Source organism: Manis pentadactyla, chromosome 10 (genome assembly GCF_030020395.1).
Source record: "Manis pentadactyla isolate mManPen7 chromosome 10, mManPen7.hap1, whole genome shotgun sequence".
In the NCBI taxonomy this organism is placed as follows: domain Eukaryota; kingdom Metazoa; phylum Chordata; class Mammalia; order Pholidota; family Manidae; genus Manis; species Manis pentadactyla.
This window is the reverse complement of record NC_080028.1, coordinates 104,558,995-104,580,059: the sequence shown is the minus strand read 5'-3', so window position 1 is coordinate 104,580,059 and position 21,065 is coordinate 104,558,995. Positions and strand designations below refer to the sequence as shown.

Sequence of the window (21,065 nt, the reverse complement as noted above, 5' to 3'; positions counted from 1 at the left end):
ATTTCCCTAGGTTTGTAGTGCTTGCACAACCTACACGTGCTTGCTAGCTGGTGTGCTCTTAGTCACAAGTACAAGCCACAGGGAGATGGTCTGGTTGAACATGCTGCTGCTTGCCTTTCCACTTGAAGCTGTCGTTCCTGGCCCACTTCAGTCTCCATTAGGACTGGCAGCTCACATTTGACAACTGTCCACCCTAGAGAAGCACTCTGTGGGGCAGGAGGCAGTTCCCTTGGTACCATAGGGCTCCTGTCTCCTCCACCTGTTCTGGTGCACTGGGCTGACCAGAGTTGGGGAGTCCTGCCTAGGGGTTGGGCAGACAGACAGAGCCCCAGACTCTGTGCTGTGAGGCCAGGGCTTGGTTCCAGTCAGCCTCTCTCTCCTATAGTCTGGGATACCTGGGAGGGATGTGGCCTGTGACAAGGTCATCCCTTTACGGGGAAGAGAGTGGCCTGGAGAGTAGAAAAACCCGGACAGTGAAGCCCAGACAGGGCCCCTCTTTGTAGTGCATCTGTTTGCGAAGTGTTGACTTCGGATTTTTCCCCAGATTTTCCAGTGCTGCTGAAAATGCTTCAGCCCATCTTTTCACTTACTGTTTCAGTACTGCTGGGACAATGCATTCAGACCTCCCTGGAGTGTCAGGCTGAGGCCCATGGAGGTGGGGAGAGAACCAGGCTCTAGTGTTAGCGTGCGCTCTGAATGGCAGTGATGTGTGTGGAGACCAGGAGGAGCATTTTGGAAACCAGCACCAAGTTTAGTTACCAGTGGAACAAGTGTCAGGATTGCATTTGCTGTGGGAGGTTGGGACCAAGAGAGGGGTGGGGCTGGCGTTCTGACCTGTGGGCTCAGAGTTGGAGCCATCAGAGCTACTGGTGGACTTTGTCTTTTATTTAAGCCAGGAGTGAGTGAATCTTTCATCTCGGTGATTAGGCTGTGGGATGTCATTGCGCAAACAAAGCTAACATCTGAGTGTTTGTTGTGTAACCGAGTTCTGCAGCAAAGCACATCGTCTCTCCCTTTGGAAATGTGGAGGCGAATCCAGCTTCTTCAGAGAGTCTCCTTTGCATGGCCCTCTTGCACTTCTCCAGGGAGGAGGTGGTTGTCTGGACAGTGGAGGAGTCAGTAATGGCCAAAGTAACATTTCCCAGCTAGGGGTCTGATAAAGCTGGGGCTGGGTTGTGCATGTACCATACGTAAATTCATGTGATTATAGGAGCAAAATGAGAATGAGTAGGAAAAAGTAAGGGCCCAGTCCCATACTCCCCCCTCTGCTGCTGAGCTGTGACCACAACAGTCCCCCCTCCGCAGTGACCTTCTGTCCTCCTAGACCCACCAGGAGCTCCCTGGTGTTCTTAGAGTCCATGTCTGTGCACTGGGGCTCTCTTTCATGGTGTTTTCATGGGCATTTCATTAAATCTGTGTCTCCTCCGAAAAACCTGCTGCTGTGTCTGCCACTCAGCTTGTGTCCCAGTGTTGTCACCTGTGGGATTTTTTTAGGTTCCTCTGCTGTAATCCTACCATGCCTGTAATAGGAAATTGGACTGACAGCCAGTAGCTGTGCTAGGTTCTTTGATAGAATGTTATTTCAGCAGCAAGAACTAAAATTTCTTTTTAGATTGTGGCATGAGGCATACATTAAGCTTGGCTGGAAGTGGCACAGTGGAGCTTTATGGCATGTCTCATGAATTGGAAGAACCAGATTGGAAAAGGTGGTTATAGCTAGTCCTGGGACTCTGACAGCCTTTGAAAACATGCTTGGTTGTGCATTAGAAATCAACCAGTGTATCTCTTTTAGGAGAATAAAAATGTGAGAACATAGTAAAGTAATTTAAAAAATAACAAGGCTGGGAGTTCTTGCTGAGCCCTCCCCATCCACCCTCACCAGGGGCCTTAACCACTTTGCCCACACTGAGTTGGGCCAGTGCCAGTGATCCTGGGGCGTCCTGGCTGTCACAGATGGCACCCCCCCCCCGCCAGGGCTCCAGGTGCCATCAGGTTCTTTGAATTAATGAAGTACTTGGCTTTAGGGCATCTGCCATTCACTTGTTTACAACACCAATCTGTAACCAACATTGAACACTTCCCGAGTGCCATTGTAGAGAAGTTGGTAGGAAATAGCGATTATAACAACCTGAACATGGGGTTTAGTAATGGTCAGTAATGCAGGAATAGCCAAGTATGTACCAGAGTGAAAGGTTGCTGGTAATGCAGTTAGGAAGTCTGGGTTTTGTTAGTCTGTGAGTAACTAGAAGGGAATTTTAAAAAGTCAGTTTCTACTTTAGAGGATGGGAGCAGCAGTGGGATGTTAGCATTGTTGCCCAGTCCCCTTTCTGTGGTTGTCTAGTGGGTTAGCTGACCATCAGTGCAGGCAGCTACTACCCACTGCGGGGGTGTGGTCAGGTTCCACAGCAGGTCTGCTGAGGGGGAGCAGTGTGCTCGGGGAGGTGGGACATGAAGCTGCGCGGCCCCACTCTGAGCTCGATCTGAGCAGCCTGGTGCCTTGAACCTGAACTTCAGGGCTGGCTCCAGTCGAGGCGGGGGAAAGATGATGAACAGATACTGGTTAAACGGTCCAAGCTGACTTTACGTGCAGAAAGAGGTGTAGGTGTGATGGTGCTTGTGGGGTGTTACCCCAGAGTTGGCCAGGGCCCTGAGAAAAAGGCGACAGATGTCAGAATACTTTTAAATTGCAGTTTTGTGGTATTTGTTGAAATAAGTAGGTGCAGTTAAGTTTTTATATATAAACAATGGTCTTTATTTCTATGTCTTTTAAAAGAATATCTGAACTGTTCTTGAGGAAAATGGTGTGACATGAAATCCTTTGGGCTTAGTTTATAGAAATCAGTCATTTATACATAAGTATTTTTTGTCCATAATGGTCTTTAGATGTTTTTACAATAGATTATGATTCACCTTTACTACTATGAGGGTTTCATGTGTTTGTGTGAATATTTTTAGCTGGAGGAAAGCTTGAGTCATTCCAAAGAAATCTAGACAATGACCTGAAAAAATATATAATCAAAACTTTTTAATTTAAAAATAATCTGTGTTTTCTTTTGGAGAAAAATGGAAGTGTAAACAGTGCCATAGCTTATTTACCCTTCACCCTGCAATTTTCTGGTTCTGAGGTGCTCCTAGGAGAGTTTGGAGTGCTTGACCGTGGAGTAAGAATTAATTCTATTTTAGCTCATAACTGAAAACTTATTTCAGAAGAATGAGAACATTTTGGTAACTTCAGGAATTTAAAAATATGTTTCAAAAAGATTGAGTCACTTTCTGTATTCTTCAAAGTGCCCAATTTTCCTAATTGTAAGTCCCTCTGGTATTTCCCCTTGTTCCTCATATGGACATATCATTTTAGGAAACTAAATACAGCAGAAGTGTTCCTGGACGTGTAACTATGGAAAACTTGTCTCCTTTCGCTTAAAAAATTTAAAAATCCCTGCTACTGTTGTCTGTGTTTCATTAAAGTTTTGATAATGGCATTTTAGTCCGACTGAGTATCCAGTGTAAGCTGGCTGAAACAGGACTTCTCTGTATTTCTAAACTTTTAATACCTGCATTGCTTTTTCCCACCTCTGCAGTATGTTCTGAAGGCGTGAACATGGACTTTTCTCGGCTCCACATGTACACTCCTCCTCAGTGTGCACCTGAGAACACTGGCTACACGTATGCACTCAGGTGAGCATGTGTGTTTGTGTTGTCCCCGTGCCTACGTATTTGCTGACTGAATGTCATTGAATTAATGGGAGCTTTAGGGTACTTGTAAACAAATGTTAGATTTTGAGTGAAAGTATTATAAGCTGTGTATTACACTATGGCCTGATGAAGCTGCTAACCTGACATGGAAATTGTGAGGTGGTTTTGAAAACTGTATATTTCTGATGACTCACGAGAGTAGTCACTGCAACCCCACCCAAACACCTGTGGTCTTGAGAACAAACCTTTGTGGTTATGGTTATGGTTTTGTGATTTCTATTAGTGGCTGGGTATTTTAAAGCCAACAGAAATCTCTGGGAACTGATCTGTTGTGAGAGGAGCTCCTAACAGAATTTGACGAAGCCCATTGTGTAAAGAACAGGACTGTCAGATGCTGAGTTTTCCTTAACTCTGCTAGGATACTGAAGCCTGGAGTTTAATCTGAAAAGTTGTTGACTTGCCCTTTATGTTTCTAGCTTACCAAACTGAAAGGATGATGGAAATGAAACAAGTTTGTATTATAAAATTGTGGGTTAGTGCCAAATGAAAATACATGCCTAGGTTGGCTAGGATTTCACTGGCAGGTAGAAAAAGCTTTCTGTCCTGGCGAGATGTTTAAGGCACATAAGGAAAACGTTTGTGTGATTTTTTTTCAATGGTTGAACCTCTAAGTGGTAAAAATGTAAATGAAACCTTAAGAAAATTAAAATTGTAAGATACTTTAAGAAAAATACTTTATAACAGCATTAGTTAAATCTCCATTTAATGATTGAGTTTTTATTCACAATTCTAGATTGTCATACTCTCTAGCCACATACCCTGTTTTTGTGACAAGTCTTGTAGTATTTAGAACAAAGTGAGTGGGCCAGGTTCAGTAAAACTTCTTATTCTGTATTGTGGAGCATAAAAATAACTTCTTGGTAATTTATTTTCAGCTTTTGTAATTTATTTTCAGCTTTTATAACCTATTTTAAGTGTAGTTTTGAAAAGCATATGTCTGGGTCTCTCCATTGGAAGAGTAGTGCTGTTAATTTAATTTGAGCAGGCTCAGAGCCTTGCTTGTGTATCTGTGCAGGTTGCTGGAGGAGAAGGTGAGCAATGGTGTGGGAAAGGTGGCAGGTGCAGCTCTGTAAGCCGTGCTGGAGTCTGGACTTTGAGGGCAGTGGGGAACCAATGCTGAGCTGTAAGTGGAGAGTGGTGCAGCTGGGCGTGCTCAGCAGGCTGCAGGGTGCAGGAAGGGTGGAGAGGGAGGCTGTTCCAAGCTGGCCTGGGACATCCAGGTGGGAGGGGCTCTGGAGGGCCTTGAGGAGGGGCTACAGGGGGGTCTGTGGCAGGGGGTGGGTGATTGACACTGGTTGGAGCAGCTGAGAGAGGTGCAGTGACAGGAACACACATGAGACCCTGAGGTTTAGGACAGACATGTGGGTGCCAGGTTCTGATATGGTCATCAGTGCATCGTGGTTGGTGCCCTGAGAGTGCCACTGGGGCAGGGGCCAGCAGGAAGTGGAGCAGGGCCTTGCTGACCCCACAGGTGGGGTTGAGGCTGCAGTGGGGTCTGTGCCTGCCTTTCTCCCTGCTTTCCTCCCCTCCCGTGCTTCCACATCCCACCTCCTGTCTGAACTTGGCCTCCTCTTGCGCCTCCTTCCAGGAGATGGGTCCTGCTGGGTTTTGGCCCTACAGCCCTCCCCCAGGCCCCTTAGGCCACCTGGCTCCGTGGTGGAGAGGTGGTCCGAATACCTCAGGCCCCTCCCGGCTTCCTGCTAACCCAATTCAGACTCCTGGTCTGGTGACACATGGGAGGGCCCTGCCCCTCCCCTCAGTCCTAGTGACTGTCCTGCAGGCTTTGGTCTTTGTTCTTAGCAATTTCAGTTAACATATAACAGGATCCACCAACACCCTGGTCATTCCATTTTTTTTTTTTTTTTTTTTTTTTAATAATTATTTTTTATTGAAGGGTAGTTGACACACAGTATTACATTACATGAGTTTCAAGTGTACAACACAGTGGTAGAACATTTATATACATAATTCTAGGTTCCAGCTATCACCCTACCAGGCTGTTACAATATCTTGACTATATTCCTTATGCTATACATTACATCCCGGTTACTAATTTATTTTACCATTGGAAGTCTGTCCTTCTTTTTTTTTCTTTTTTTTTTTTGTGAGGGCATCTCTCATATTTATTGATCAAATGGTTGTTAACGACAATAAAATTCTGTATAGGGGAGTCAATGCTCAATGCACAATCATTATTCCACCCCAAGCCTAATTTTTGTCAGTCTCCAATCTTCTGAGGCATAACAAACAAGTTTTTACATGTAGAACAAATTCTTACAAAATGAATAAGTTACATAGTGAACAGTACAAGGGCAGTCATCACAGAAACTTTCGGTTTTGCTCATGCATTATGAACTCTAAACAGTCAGTTCAAATATGAATACTCATTTGGTTTTTATACTTGATTTATATGTGGATACCACATTTCTCTCTTTATTATTATTATTTTTAATAAAATGCTGAAGTGGTAGGTAGATACAAGATAAAGGTAGAAAACATAGTTTAGTGTTGTAAGAGAGCACATGTAGATGATCAGGTGTGTGCCTGTAGACTATGTGTTAATCCAAGCTAGACAAGGTCAATAAAACATCCACGTATGCAGAAGATTTCTCTCAGAACAGGGGGGGTGAGGTTCTAAGCCTCACCTCTGTTGATCCCCAATTTCTCACCTGATGGCCCCCCTGCGACTGTGCCTGTCTTAGGTTGTTCCTCCCTTGAGGAATCTTACCCGTCTCTGGCTAACCAGTCATCTTCCGGGGCCATACAGGGAAATGTGAAGTTGGTAAGTGAGAGAGAAGCCTTATTGTTTGAAAAAGTTAGCTTTTTACTTCTTTGCATATTTATGCCCTGTGGCTTCTATGCCCAGCATTTGTCTTGAGGTATCTTTACCACTTGGAAGAATTATGATACTCGGTAAATTTGATATGAGGCACGAATTCTATTTAAGGGTTGTAATTAGGAAGGAAGAAGAAAAGCTATAGAAGTAGCAGGCGGAAGAAAACATGGGAAGATTGATTATTTCTTTGATATATCTTCTTGTAGAGTAACTTCAGCATGTATAGGTTTTAAGCTACTACTTAAATTGCACACACACATTAACATAATAGGAGTATAGTTACATAACCAAAGCATATCTGTAATTACCAGCCATCTCCAGTGAAACCAAGAAAACCATTAAGGCACCTTAGGCATTTGTGAAAACTTATCTATGATATGGTGGATATTGTCCAACTGAACTTGAACAGTCTGAGAGAAATCAGACAAATTAAAACAACCCATTCCTGGGGACTGTTCACATGCCATATGTTCTTTTAACAGTAAATAGTTTGTAGTTGTAAGACTTTGGAGCGCTACAATTTGCACTTCTCCAAATTCTTGGTTGAGTTCCAACAGTATAGATCCAGTCAAATTTTGTTGTTTTACTGTATGCACAGGCCAGCTTAGATATCTCCTTCCTCATTCCCATGGCAAGTCCAGGAACTGGTGGGATGAGTGCATCTACAGCTGTAGCAGTGCGTGGATCTTTGTTGGGGTTTTTTGATGATCATCTTCTGGCATGAGTCTTCCAGAGAGTGCAGATGTTGGAAGTTCTTTTTCATATCGTATCTTAGTTCATTTTCGGGGTAGCCCAATTAGGCTTTGATCCTCTGTATAAACACAAACAGACCCTTTGCCTACACTTTTATATGCCCTTTATACCCTTGTGTAGAACTCGTTGGAGGTTACCACACAGGAACTGCCCGTTTTTTTTTTTTTTTTTTTTTTTTTTTTTGCTATCACTAATCTACACTTACATGACGAATATTATGTTTACTAGGCTCTCCCCTATACCAGGTCTCCCCTATAAACCCCTTTACAGTCACTGTCCATCAGCATAGCAAAATGTTGTAGAATCACTACTTGCCTTCTCTGTGTTGTACAGCCCTCCCTTTTCTCCTACCCCCCCATGCATGTTAATCTTAATACCCCCTTACTTGTCCCCCCCTTATCCCTCCCTCCCCACCCATCCTCCCCAGTCCCTTTCCCTTTGGTACCTGTTAGTCCATTCTTGAGTTCTGTGATTCTGCTGCTGTTTTGTTCCTTCAGTTTTTCCTTTGTTCTTATATTCCACAGATAAGTGAAATCATTTGGTATTTCTCTTTCTCCGCTTGGCTTGTTTCACTGAGCATAATACCCTCCAGCTCCATCCATGTTGCTGCAAATGATTGGATTTGCCCTTTTCTTATAGCTGAGTAGTATTCCATTGTGTATATGTACCACATCTTCTTTATCCATTCATCTATTGATGGACATTTAGGTTGCTTCCAATTCTTGGCTATTGTAAATAGTGCTGCAATAAACATAGGGGTGCATCTGTCTTTCTCAAACTTGATTGCTGCGTTCTTAGGGTAAATTCCTAGGAGTGGAATTCCTGGGTCAAATGGTAAGTCTGTTTTGAGCATTTTGATGTACCTCCATACTGCTTTCCACAATGGTTGAACTAACTTACATTCCCACCAGCAGTGTAGGAGGGTTCCCCTTTCTCCACAGCCTCGCCAACATTTGTTGTTGTTTGTCTTTTGGATGGCAGCCATCCTTACTGGTGTGAGGTGATACCTCATTGTAGTTTTAATTTGCATTTCTCTGATAATTAGCGATGTGGAGCATCTTTTCATATGTCTGTTGGCCATCTGTATTTCTTTTTTGGAGAACTGTCTGTTCAGTTCCTCTGCCCATTTTTTAATTGGGTTATTTGTTTTTTGTTTGTTGAGGCGTGAGAGCTCCTTATATATTCTGGACGTCAAGCCTTTATCGGATGTGTCATTTTCAAATATATTCTCCCATACTGTAGGGATCCTTCTTGTTCTATTGATGGTGTCTTTTGCTGTACAGAAGCTTTTCAGCTTAATATAGTCCCACTTACTCATTTTTGCTGTTGTTTTCTTTGCCCGGGGAGATATGTTCAAGAAGAGGTCACTCATGTTTATGTCTAAGAGGTTTGTGCCTATGTTTTCTTCCAAGAGTTTAATGGTTTCATGGCTTACATTCAGGTCTTTGATCCATTTTGAGTTTACTTTTGTATATGGGGTTAGACAATGGTCCAGTTTCATTCTCCTACATGTAGCTGTCCAGTTTTGCCAGCACCACCTGTTGAAGAGACTGTCATTTCGCCATTGTATGTCCATGGCTCCTTTATCAAATATTAATTGACCATATATGTCTGGGTTAATGTCTGTATTCTCTAGTCTGTTCCATTGGTCTGTGGCTCTGCTCTTGTGCCAGTACCAAATTGTCTTGATTACTATGGCTTTATAGTAGAGCTTGAAGTTGGGGAGTGAGATCCCCCCTACTTTATTCTTCTTTCTCAGGATTGCTTTGGCTATTCGGGGTCTTTGGTGTTTCCATATGAATTTTTGAATTATTTGTTCCAGTTCATTGAAGAATGTTGCTGGTAGTTTCATAGGGATTGCATCGAATCTGTATATTGCTTTGGGCAGGATGGCCATTTTGACGATATTAATTCTTCCTAGCCACGAGCATGGGATGAGTTTCCATCTGTTAGTGTCCCCTTTAATTTCTCTTAAGAGTGACTTGTAGTTTTCAGAGTATAAGTCTTTCACTTCTTTGGTTAGGTTTATTCCTAGGTATTTTATTTTTTTTGATGCAATTGTGAATGGAGTCATTTTCCTGATTTCTCTTTCTGTTGGTTCATTGTTAGTATATAGGAAAGCCACAGATTTCTGTGTGTTGATTTTGTATCCTGCAACTTTGCTGTATTCCGATATCAGTTCTAGTAGTTTTGGGGTGGAGTCTTTAGGGTTTTTTATGTACAGTATCATGTCATCTGCAAATAGTGACAGTTTAACTTCTTCTTTACCAATCTGGATTCCTTGTATTTCTTTATTTTGTCTGATTGCCGTGGCTAGGACCTCCAGTCCTATGTTAAATAACAGTGGAGAGAGTGGGCATCCCTGTCTAGTTCCCGATCTCAGAGGAAATGCTTTCAGCTTCTCGCTGTTCAATATAATGTTGGCTGTGGGTTTATCATAGATGGCCTTTATTATGTTGAGGTACTTGCCCTCTATTCCCATTTTGATGAGAGTTTTTAACATGAATGGATGTTGAACTTTGTCAAATGCTTTTTCAGCATCTATGGAGATGATCATGTGGTTTTTGTCTTTCTTTTTGTTGATGTGGTGGATGATGTTGATGGACTTTCGAATGTTGTACCATCCTTGCATCCCTGGAATGAATCCCACTTGGTCATAGTGTATGATCCTTTTGATGTATTTTTGAATTCGGTTTGCTAATATTTTGTTGAGTATTTTTGCATCTACGTTCATCAGGGATATTGGTCTGTAGTTTTCTTTTTTGGTGGGGTCTTTGCCTGGTTTTGGTATTAGGGTGATGTTAGCTTCATAGAATGAGTTTGGGAGTATCCCCTCCTCCTCTATTTTTTGGAAAACTTTAAAGAGAATGGGTATTATGTCTTCCCTGTATGTCTGATAAAATTCCGAGGTAAATCCATCTGGCCCGGGGGTTTTGTTCTTTGGTAGTTTTTTGATTACCTCTTCAATTTCGTTGCTGGTAATTGGTCTGTTTAGATTTTCTGTTTCTTCCTGGGTCAATATTGGAAGGTTATATTTTTCTAGGAAGTTGTCCATTTCTCCTAGGTTTCCCAGCTTGTTAGCATATAGGTTTTCATAGTATTCTCCAATAATTCTTTGCATTTCCGTGGGGTCTGTCGTGATTTTTCCTTTCTCGTTTCTGATACTGTTGATTTGTGTTGACTCTCTTTTCTTCTTAATAAGTCTGGCTAGAGGCTTATCTATTTTGTTTATTTTCTCGAAGAACCAGCTCTTGGTTTCATTGATTTTTGCTATTGTTTTATTCTTCTCAATTTTATTTATTTCTTCTCTGATCTTTATTATGTCCCTCCTTCTGCTGACCTTAGGCCTCATCTGTTCTTCTTTTTCCAATTTCGATAATTGTGACATTAGACCCTTCATTTGGGATTGCTCTTCCTTTTTTAAATATGCTTGGATTGCTATATACTTTCCTCTTAAGACTGCTTTTGCTGTGTCCCACAGAAGTTGGGGCTTAGTGTTGTTGTTGTCATTTGTTTCCATATATTGCTGGATCTCCATTTTGATTTGGTCATTGATCCATTGATTATTTAGGAGCGTGTTGTTAAGCCTCCATGTGTTTGTGAGCCTCTTTGCTTTCTTTGTACAGTTTATTTCTAGTTTTATGCCTTTGTGGTCTGAAAAGTTGGTTGGTAGGATTTCAATCTTTTGGAATTTTCTGAGGCTCTTTTTGTGGCCTAGTATGTGGTCTATTCTGGAGAATGTTCCATGTGCACTTGAGAAGAATGTATATCCCGCTGCTTTTGGATGTAGAGTTCTATAGATGTCTATTAGGTCCATCTGCTCTACTGTGTTGTTCAGTGCTTCGGTGTCCTTACTTATTTTCTGCCCAGTGGATCTATCCTTTGGGGTGAGTGGTGTGTTGAAGTCTCCTAGAATGAATGCATTGCAGTCTATATCCCCCTTTAGCTCTGTTAGTATTTGTTTCACATATGCTGGTGCTCCTGTGTTGGGTGCATATATATTTAGAATGGTTATATCCTCTTGTTTGACTGAGCCCTTTATCATTATGTAGTGTCCTTCTTTATCTCTTGTTACTTTCTTTGTTTTGAAGTCTATTTTGTCTGATATTAGTACTGCAACCCCTGCTTTCTTCTCACTGTTGTTTGCTTGAAATATGTTTTTCCATCCCTTGACTTTTAGTCTGTACATGTCTTTGGGTTTGAGGTGAGTTTCTTGTAAGCAGCATATAGATGGGTCTTGCTTTTTTATCCATTCTGTTACTCTGTGTCTTTTGATTGGTGCATTCAACCCATTAACATTTAGGGTGACTATTGAAAGATATGTACTTATTGCCATTGCAGGCTTTAAATTCGTGGTTACCAAAGGTTCAAGGTTAGCCTCTTTAGTATCTTACTGCCTAACTTAGCTCGCTTATTGAGCTGTTATATACACTGTCTGGAGATTCTTTTCTTCTCTCCCTTCTTGTTCCTCCTCCTCGATTCTTCATATGTTGGGTGTTTTGTGCTGTGCTCCTTCTAGGAGTGCTCCCATCTATAGCAGTCCCTGTAAGATGTTCTGTAGAGGTGGTTTGTGGAAAGCAAATTCCCTCAGCTTTTGTTTGTCTGGGAATTGTTTAATCCCACCGTCATATTTGAATGATAGTCGTGCTGGATACAGTATCCTTGGTTCAAGGCCCTTCTGTTTCATTGTATTAAATATATCATGCCATTCTCTTCTGGCCTGTAGGGTTTCTGTTGAGAAATCTGACGTTAGCCTGATGGGTTTCCCTTTATAGGTGACCTTTTTCTCTCTAGCTGCCTTTAAACTCTTTCCTTGTCCTTGATCTTTGCCATTTTAATTATTATGTGTCTTGGTGTTGCCCTTCTTGGATCCTTTCTGTTGGGGGTTCTGTGTATTTCCGTGGTCTGTTTGATTACTTCCTCCCCCAGTGTGGGGAAGTTTTCAGCAATTATTTCTTCTAAGATACTTTCCATCTCTTTGCCTCTCTCTTCTTCTGGGACCCCTATAATACGGATATTGTTCCTTTTAGATTGGTCACACAGTTCTCTTAATATTGTTTCATTCCTGGAGATCCTCTTGTCTCTCTCTATGTCAGCTTCTATGCGTTCCTGTTCTCTGATTTCAATTCCATCAATGGCCTCTTGCATTCTATCCATTCTGCTTATAAACCCTTCCAGAGTTTGTTTCATTTCTGCGATCTCCTTTCTGGCATCTGTGATCTCTTTCCGGACTTCATCCCATTTTTCTTGCGTATTTCTCTGCATCTCTGTCAGTATGTTTATGATTCTTATTTTGAATTCTTTGTCAGGAAGACTGGTTAGGTCTGTCTCCTTCTCTGGTGTTGTCTCTGTGATCTTTGTCTGCCTGTAGCTTTGCCTTTTCATGGTGATAGGAATAGTCTGCAGAACTGGGATGAGTGACGGCTGGAAGGACTTCCTTTCTTGTTGGTTTGTGGCCCTCCTCTCCTGGGAGAACAGCGGCCTCTACTGGCTTGTGCTGCGCAGCTGCGCGCAGACAGGGTTTCTGCTTCCTGCCCGGCTGCTATGGAGTTAATCTCCGCTGTTGCTGTGGGCGTGGCCTGGCTCGGGCAGCTACTCCAAAATGGTGGAGTCGCGTTGGAGCAGGAGCTGCTGGGAGGCTATTTATCTCCGTAAGGGGCCTCCCTGCTCCCTGCAGCCCAGGGGTTAGGGTGCCCAGAGATCCCGCATTCCCTACCTCTGGATTAAGTGACCCGCCCTGCCCCTTTAAGACTTCCAAAAAGCACCCGCCAAAACAGAACAACGACCACAAAAAAAAACAAGAAAAAAAATTTTTTTAATTAAAAAAAAAAATTTTTTTTTAATTAAAAAAATAAGTTGGTCGTTCGTTTTTCTTTATTCTCCGGTGCCAGCCTCAGGCCTCTGCTCACCGGTCTTTCTGCCCTGTTTCCCTAGTATTGGGGTCCCTGTCCCTTTAAGACTTCCAAAAAGCGCTCGCCAAAACAAAGCAGCAAAAAAGCAAAAAAAAAAAAAAAAAAATGGTCGCGCGCTTTTCTTATGTCCTCTGTCGCCCAGCCTCCAGTGCCTGCTCACTGTTCTTGCTGCCCTGTTTTCCCAGTATCGAGGGCCCTGCACTCTGGCCCGGATGGCTGGGGCTGGGTGTTCGGCAGTCCTGGGCTCCGTCTCCCTCCCGCTCTGCCTGCTCTTCTCCCGCCGGGAGCTGGGGGGAGGGGCGCTCGGCTCCCGCGGGGCCGGGGCTTGTATCTTACCCCCTTCGCGAGGCGCTGGGTTCTCTCAGGTGCGGATGTGGTCTGGATATTGTCCTGTGTCCTCTGGTCTTTATTCTAGGAAGGGTTGTCTTTGTTATATTTTCATAGATATATGTTGTTTTGGGAGGAGATTTCCGCTGCTCTACTCACGCCGCCATCTTCCGCCCCTCCTCCATTCCATTTTTTATAGTGACTGTCCTGCAGGCTTTGGTCTTTGTTCTTAGCAATTTCAGTAAACATATAACAGGATCCACCAACATGGTCATTCCATTTTTTAAACTGCAGTGTCTCTCTGCTGTGGAAAATGTCAGGTGTGTGACTACAGGACAGCAACAAGCTTGCTTGGTTTCAAGCACTTGGCCACCCCCACCATCTTGAAAACATAATGTTATTTTAAAAACAACTTCCGAGAATACCAGGAACACACCAAAATAGCCCTGCTTAATACATCAGATTTTTAGTCAGTGCTTCAATTCCAGATCCTCATTTTTTAAAGATCAGCCTAAATAGGATTCTCACATTCTATTTGGGTGATGTATCTCAAGTCTTAATGGGGGTGTTCCCTACAAGGTGGTAGTTTGGTTGGGTCGCCTCCAGGTTGTTTGTTTACATGTTGTCATGACTACTTAAGGGGAGGGACTTCCTGTTACATTCTGATGGGAGGGCCCTGAGGCCCGCCTGTCTCTCCTATGGTGGTGAGTGTTTGTCAGCTTGATTGTTGACCATCAAGTCTCATCAGCTTCTCACTGATGGATGAGCAACTGTGGGTGAGCATTGCTGTGGTCAGGGGTAGCCTTTCCCCAGAAGCCCTCTGGAGGCTTCCCTAGGCCGTGGGACCTAGGTGCAGCTCCATGCCCACACTCTAGATGCAGGGGGTGCTGGGGAAGAATGTCTGACTTCTCCAGGCTCTGGTGGGGGTCAGTTTGCCAGCAGGAAGGAAAGGTGGGGAAGCCACTGTTGGTGAGCACTGGCAGAATCTGCCTTGGGAGCCAAGACAGGAGGGGACTTCAAGGATGGAGAGGAGTCAGCAGAGCCACATGCTGCTGGAAGGCTGGGCAGCCACTGGGACAGAAGTCACAATGAAGTGGGTTGAGTGAGTGTAGACTGGGCTGATGGGAGGGCAGGGCAGGGTGCGACTTTGCTTGTTGGTTACTGTGGAAAGAGAGAGCGGGCTCTGGAGGCTGATGGTAGGCGCCCTGGAGAGGATGCAGGAGAGGAGGAGAGGAGGGCAGGGATCGTCTGCAGTCTCCCAGGCAGCAGGAGAGGGTGCAGAGCACATGGGTGTTTTGTCATTGTTTGAGAGCTGGAGGCAGTGCCCTGATGGCGGCTGTTTTTCTGGGTATAAAGAAGCAGGGCCTTCCAGACCAGGGAGTCAGGGTGGTGAAAGTGGGCCTGAGGAGAGGTTTGGGCAGAGGACTGGCAGTCTAGTACAGGTGCAGGAGGCTCACTGGGTGGACTGCGATAGGCCAGCGGGCAGGGACTGAGTCCCTGAGGCTGAAGAGCCACTGGGGTGGAGGACTTGCCATGCAAGGGCAGTTAGGACTTTATGGGGCTGCCGCTGGCAGGAGATGTGTAGATGAGCAATCCTGAGCCAAGAGGGCTCGGTCAGGCCGAGAGTGGTCAGCGACTTGCTTTGCCCTGTATTCTTCACAGTGACCAGGCCGTTCATTGATAACATGAGGCTGAACTCAGTGTCGGCAGGGGTCTGGATGGCATGTTCTGCCTGGCACACTGCCCGCCACAGCCTGCTGCTGCCCAGGGTCCAGTTAATGAGACAGAGGAGCGTGCCTTGGTGGGCGCTGTTGGGTGGAAGTGGGACAAGGCAATGCCAGCCTCGAAGTAGAGCCCAGCCACAGATCCCTGCCTGCCACGCATCCTCCCATTAAGCACTACAGCCAACGTGGCGGTGCCAGACCCCACCTTCTCTGGGCCCCAGTTTGAAGAGAGCCTTCCAGATCTTCTTTGTGCTTTTACATACCTGTGTGAGAGAATTTGTAGTTTACTGTATGGCCTAACATCCGTAGGACGAGGCTAGAGTGTTTTTTTTCCTCATCTGACAGCATGTCTGGGAAGACCTTGAGGCTTTGTGGTGGCTTCCTGCCATTCCACAGCACCAGTCTCAGGTTCATTGAACACTGCCCTGCCATGGGCTGCAGCAGACATCCTGTACCGGCTTTGCCCCAGTGCTCTTTCTAATCGAACTAGCAGGTCCTTGAACACCTGTGTCATAGTGAAGGCATTCCTAGTTCTGTGCTGGACAGCTTAGGTCTGGACCATGGCAGTGCTGTAGTGGCCCCAGCTGGAGCCTCCAGGGCTGGGGCAGGGCTGGTGATTGTTCCCTACACCGTGGGCAGCAGCTTGCTTTCTGTATGTTTGCATATCCGTCTAGATTGACCCTCAGAGTCAACCTGGTTTGGGGCTTAGACGGAGGCAGGCAGACCCAGCACCTGGATTGAGAGGAGGAGCATGGTGGTATAGGGTGATTGGCTTTAGTACCTGATAAATTCTGATTTGAAATACTAGTTTTCTTAAACTGAAATTATAATTGTACCAAATATTTTGGGAAGAAAACTAACCATATTTTAGGTTACACTAAAATCATGTTTGCTTAGCATTCTTATTACAAGCTCCATGGGGTCAGTGTGGCGTCTTCCTCCTCCACTCCGGCCTCTCAGTTGAAGGTGAGAAACCCTGGTGTTAAGTTGAATGGGACGCATCAAATGCGTGTGAACTGGGAGTAATTTATATCAACTTAAAATTGGTTTACTGCACATTTTTTAGTGTTAGATCTCATAACGTTTAAGATGAATTTGATTCTGAAAATATTTTTAGAAATAGAATGCAATGCAGAAATGTTCTTAAGCCCAGTTACTTTACTCAGACAACCTGGCGACTGTGCATTCCACATCCTCAGCCCAGCAGGAGCTGCTTTCTCCGTGCCTTGTGGGCATGCCTTTCTGTGGACACACTGTGGGGGATGTTACAAGTCCTACTCTCTGCCACGGGTTCTGTTTTGTTTCCTTGCACTCCTGTAGTGCCCTCTGCACAGCCTCTCTTCCCCCGGCCCGGTCTCACCACATTGTCTGCCCCCTTTCTCTGCCCCATGGGGTTGTGGGCTCCTCTGTACCATCGGCACAGCCTGCGCAGGCCAGGGGGTATAATCCCATCCTGGAGGCCCAGCACAGGCGCTCAATTAATGTTTCTTCATTAGGAAAAACTTGGTAACAACGCCAAAGAACACGCTGTTTAGTTTTAGACAGTCCCGTGGAGAAGGCACTGAAGTGACTTCTTTGTTCCAGGTTTGTCCCTAGCCATGGGGTGAGTTAGTCGCCAGGTGGCCTTGGCTGCCATCACGTGCTCTCCTTTTCCTCCTCACATCGGTCTGTGATGCCTTCCTGCTGTGTCAATTGGAATGTCATGTGCAGTCCGCAGCTCCTTAACTGCTTTACCAGGCTTGGTGGCTGTTCGGGACTGTGTTCTGATTTTAATAATGATAACATAGTTCCCCCTGGGTGGGAACTCGCGTGAATTCTGCAGGTCCCGAAGCAGTTCTTATGGTCAGCTCTCTGCTTAAACACCCAGGCTCCTGGGGAGCCACTTAGCATCTCACTGGTCAGAGCAATGTGGGTTTGGGAGCAGCCTGCTTCTGCTTTGTGGAAAAGCCCCCCTGTGATGGCAGTTTTCCAGGCTCACTGTAGTGTGCACAGCACTCCTCCTCACTCTCTTCGCCTAAGCAGCAGTGCTGTGAGTGCCACTGACCTCCAGCTTGTTTTCCTTCCAGTTCAAGTTACTCTTCTGACGCTCTGGAGTTTGAGACTCAGCACAAATTGGATCCTGTATTTGATTCTCCAAGAATGTCCCGCCGCAGTTTGCGCCTGGTAACCACAGCGTACACCCCTGGCAGCGGCCAGGCTGGGGACGCTCACTCCTGCGTGGGCAGCACCACCTCCCTGGAGGACAGAGTAGCCAGGTAAGTGCTGCTTCCCTGGTTCGTGTGTTGTAGTGCCAGCTGAAACCGGCACACGGCTTGTTGGTAAAACTACACTCCTGATTTCAGGGCAGGTGTGCACACACACAATACACATAAGGTCACAGCTTTGTTATAATAAGGGTTGAGACTAGTTCTGGACTGTATGGTGTCTGCAAGTTAGGGTTTTCCCATTCTCTCTGTGCTCAGACTCTAGATGGTACACCTTTGTAGTAGGAACTGGCCTCAGCTGTTTTACCAGGTATTGTGCCTGGGGAGGAGGCTTACCAGGTCCTCACATGGCAGTGTACTTGACCTTTTAAAGCAGTCTGTGTTAAAAATCTGTGTTCATGATTGTCTGTTCTCATCCTTTCTGAACTTCATGTGCCCATCACCACTTCTGTACCCAAGAAGCAGCAGAAGTGTGAGATGGAGAATAAAAACACAGCTTTACCCTGTGGCTCACGAGAGAATGACAAGTTTCTGCATTCTCTGCTGTCTGCCCAGTAGTCGTCTTTCAGGAATAGGGGCGGTGCCCTGCAAGAGGGTGGCGTGCTGAGAGCAGGCTGGCTGGGAGCTTGTTCCGTAGTAGTGCCCACCCATCGGTGGGGCAGCCACCTTGGAGAGCAGGTCCCTGGGCCTTGGTTGCGGAGATTTCCATGCTGTGCTTCCCAAAGGTGCGGCAGAATGCCCTCGGTGCTGTGTGGCACGGTGCCAGAGGCTCCGTGTGAGGAGGCTGCTCTCTGCTCCTGGCACTGCGGGGACCAGGTTTCATAGTGTGTCTGTTCATTGGTGCCATGTTGCTGCCACCTGCTTCTCACCCGTGGCTCGTTCCCTGAGAAGGCCAGGGCCTTCTCTCTGCCTGTCTGTCCCCACCTGGCCTGCGCCACATTGGTAAAGCACGTGTTTTCAAGGGCACTGTCACTTGTGGTGAATACAAGTGCAGAAATTATTTCAGGCTACACCTTTCCTCGCTCTGCTGAATGCAATTCTGTTCATACCAGTGACTGAAAAATAGTGTGGGTGTATATGTGTGTGCAGTACTTATTTAACAGGAGAGGGCTTATGATTATAAATAATAATTTCTTACATTTAGGTCATTTTTATTCTTAGGTTACTAAAGTTTTAACAACACTTTTGGATCATCAGGCCCAAAATAATCCAAAAACTATTAGGGTATATCATTTTAGAAGGAGTTCTTAGACCCCAGCTTAAGGATTCCATTTTTAGATGATAGATGTTTCATTACAGCAGAAAAGACATAAGAAGATGTTGCCTTAAAAATACTTTATTCTCAGGCAAAGATTCTGTGTTATAAGGTGTAATCATTATATATTTACTAGAAGGCTATAAACTTGCTTCTTATTCCTTCTATTTTAGAACAGTGAAACAGGGCAGAAGTGCCAGCAAACCAGCCTTTGGTGTAAACCACAACTCAACAAAGGTCACATCCTTGGCCGTTGGCCACCGTGGCTCTAGTGGGCTGCAGGCTAAGGCTTGTCTTCGGCCTCCCATGCTGGATGAGTCTCTGATCCGTGAGCAGACCAAAGTGGACCACTTCTGGGGTGAGTTGTCCGCAGTGGTGTTCCTCAGGTGGCTTGGGGAAGGGCCTGTTGCCCTTTGCCCCATATGGGGCAGAAGGAGCTCCAGTGATGGTGGAAGCTCTGTTGGGGCTTGGGAGATTTTAAGTAACCAGGTAGTAACCTGGTACCTGTTTTTCTGAAGGCGGTACTTATATGGGATGTTTAAGTAAAGTCATTGAGAAAATGCACCAGTGTGGTTTCAAGCTGCAGACAGCTCTAGGTGGCAAGGCAGAGGGGCAGACACAGTAGTTTTGAGTCACTGGAGAGCACCCAGTGTAGATGCTTTGACACTAGGAAACACTCAAGCCAGCAACGGTATGTCCCTTGCCTTGGTGCTCACAGTGTGGGGTGTGAGCTTTTACAGGCACAGAGCTGATTGCTGTTGTCTACTATGTCTGGTCAGTCCTTTGAGAAGACAGAAGACCTAGATGAGTTCCAAAAGTTTTGTGTGCTGATTTGGGAACTGTTGGAATTTGTGTTTGCTCTGTTTTGCTCAGCTCACAGGAGTGAGGGAAGCAAATGGTGCTGCTGCTGAGGCTCCGGCGCTGTGCGCACACTGAGGAGCAGGCTCTTTTCTGTGCTGGGCTCCTTCTGCCAGTTCTGTAGGTCAGCGTGTGTGTACATGCATCTGTTTTCTCCAGAGAGGTGCTTTACCTGGAATCAAGATACTGTGTGCATTTATGTGATGAAATTTCCATTAAATGTATGCATTTCAGGAAATAAATCTTGACCAATGCGATGCTGCTGCTTTATGAACCATTTAACCTTTACTTTTTTTGTAGGTTTTGTTCTATTTTGGTCTTTTGAGCTCATCAGCAAAAATTTATGTGTGTGTGTTTTTTAGGTCTTGATGATGATGGAGATCTTAAAGGTAATTATTTTAGTCCTTTTTCTTCCCCACACTTTTCAAGATGGAAGTTTAGTTAGTTCTTCAGATCATGATAAACAGGTTCTGTCTCCTGTTTGAAAACTTCAGGTGGAAATAAAGCTGTCATCCAGGGAAATGGTGACCTGGCAGCAGGTGCAGCCAGGAGCAACGGCTACACGTGCAGTGAATGCAGCGCACTGTCTGCACACAAGGACATGCTCACTGCATGCTCTACTTCCCAGGGCACATGGTCGAGAGTCTACTCCAGGGACAGGAGTCAAAAACGTAAGTATTGCTCTTTTAAAAGTTAGGAAAAGATTTCATGTCCAGTATTTTTCTTTATGTAAACATGGTTTTGGGCCTCAGTGACTGCACTCTTTCTATCATTGACTTGAACTCAGAATTATCCCTTAAAAGCTTAGAAGTGCACCAAAAAGCTTTGTTCCTCCTCGTCCTCTCTTAACTTACATTTTATGTGGTTAGCGGTTTCGTATCTGGGAGAGCATGAAATCTATACATTTGAGCTTTAGGTAAGCAAAATTCCTACTGGAATGAAACTGGTAACGTGGTGCAGTCACTGTCAGACACAGACCTTTATGATCAGAGTAGCACCAGCATGTGAATGTTCTGAAGGACTAGCTACAGGGTGGTGCCTCACCTGTGCTACAGAGTGTGTGTGCCAGCGGCCATGAGGAGAGCATTCCCTGTCTCTCCCATTATGTGTGAGCTGGTGTGGGAATGTGCCACTTCTGAGAGGGTGTGTGTGAGTGCTGGCTTTTATGGGGATGGCAGCCATCATTGCAGAGCATCCTGGCAGGTGCAGTCAGCCCTGTTAAGTAACTGAGCTGGCCTGCAGCGTCCAGGCTGTACCTGCTTGGGCACAAAGGTGGCCCCAGGGCGTGTGCCTGTTAGCACGCTGGGGCTGCCTCGGCCCTTCCAGGCAGGCCTGCAGGGCTTCTTGTGGCGCGTGCTGGCTGCTCTGAGCTTTGCCTGGGTGTGATGGAGTTGGCCTCTCTGTTGGGCTCCCAGGAGTGAGCATAGCTGCACATCCCTT

At 45.3% G+C, this 21,065-nt stretch overlaps 1 protein-coding gene across 8 annotated transcripts in view; it reads left to right on the top strand.

Annotated features, from left to right (window-relative positions):
- SUN1 (Sad1 and UNC84 domain containing 1) overlaps positions 1 to 21,065 on the top strand; it is a 66,418-nt gene that overhangs the window by 20,125 nt on the left and 25,228 nt on the right. For all 8 annotated transcript variants that reach the window (XM_036932890.2, XM_057487493.1, XM_057487492.1 and 5 more), the window contains exons 2-6: positions 3,582 to 3,678; positions 17,375 to 17,563; positions 18,941 to 19,125; positions 19,988 to 20,014; positions 20,120 to 20,296. In XM_036932890.2, coding sequence (XP_036788785.2) covers positions 3,602 to 3,678; positions 17,375 to 17,563; positions 18,941 to 19,125; positions 19,988 to 20,014; positions 20,120 to 20,296 — 655 coding nt within the window. In that variant the 5' untranslated portion in view covers positions 3,582 to 3,601. The remainder of the gene's footprint in view (positions 1 to 3,581; positions 3,679 to 17,374; positions 17,564 to 18,940; positions 19,126 to 19,987; positions 20,015 to 20,119; positions 20,297 to 21,065) is intronic.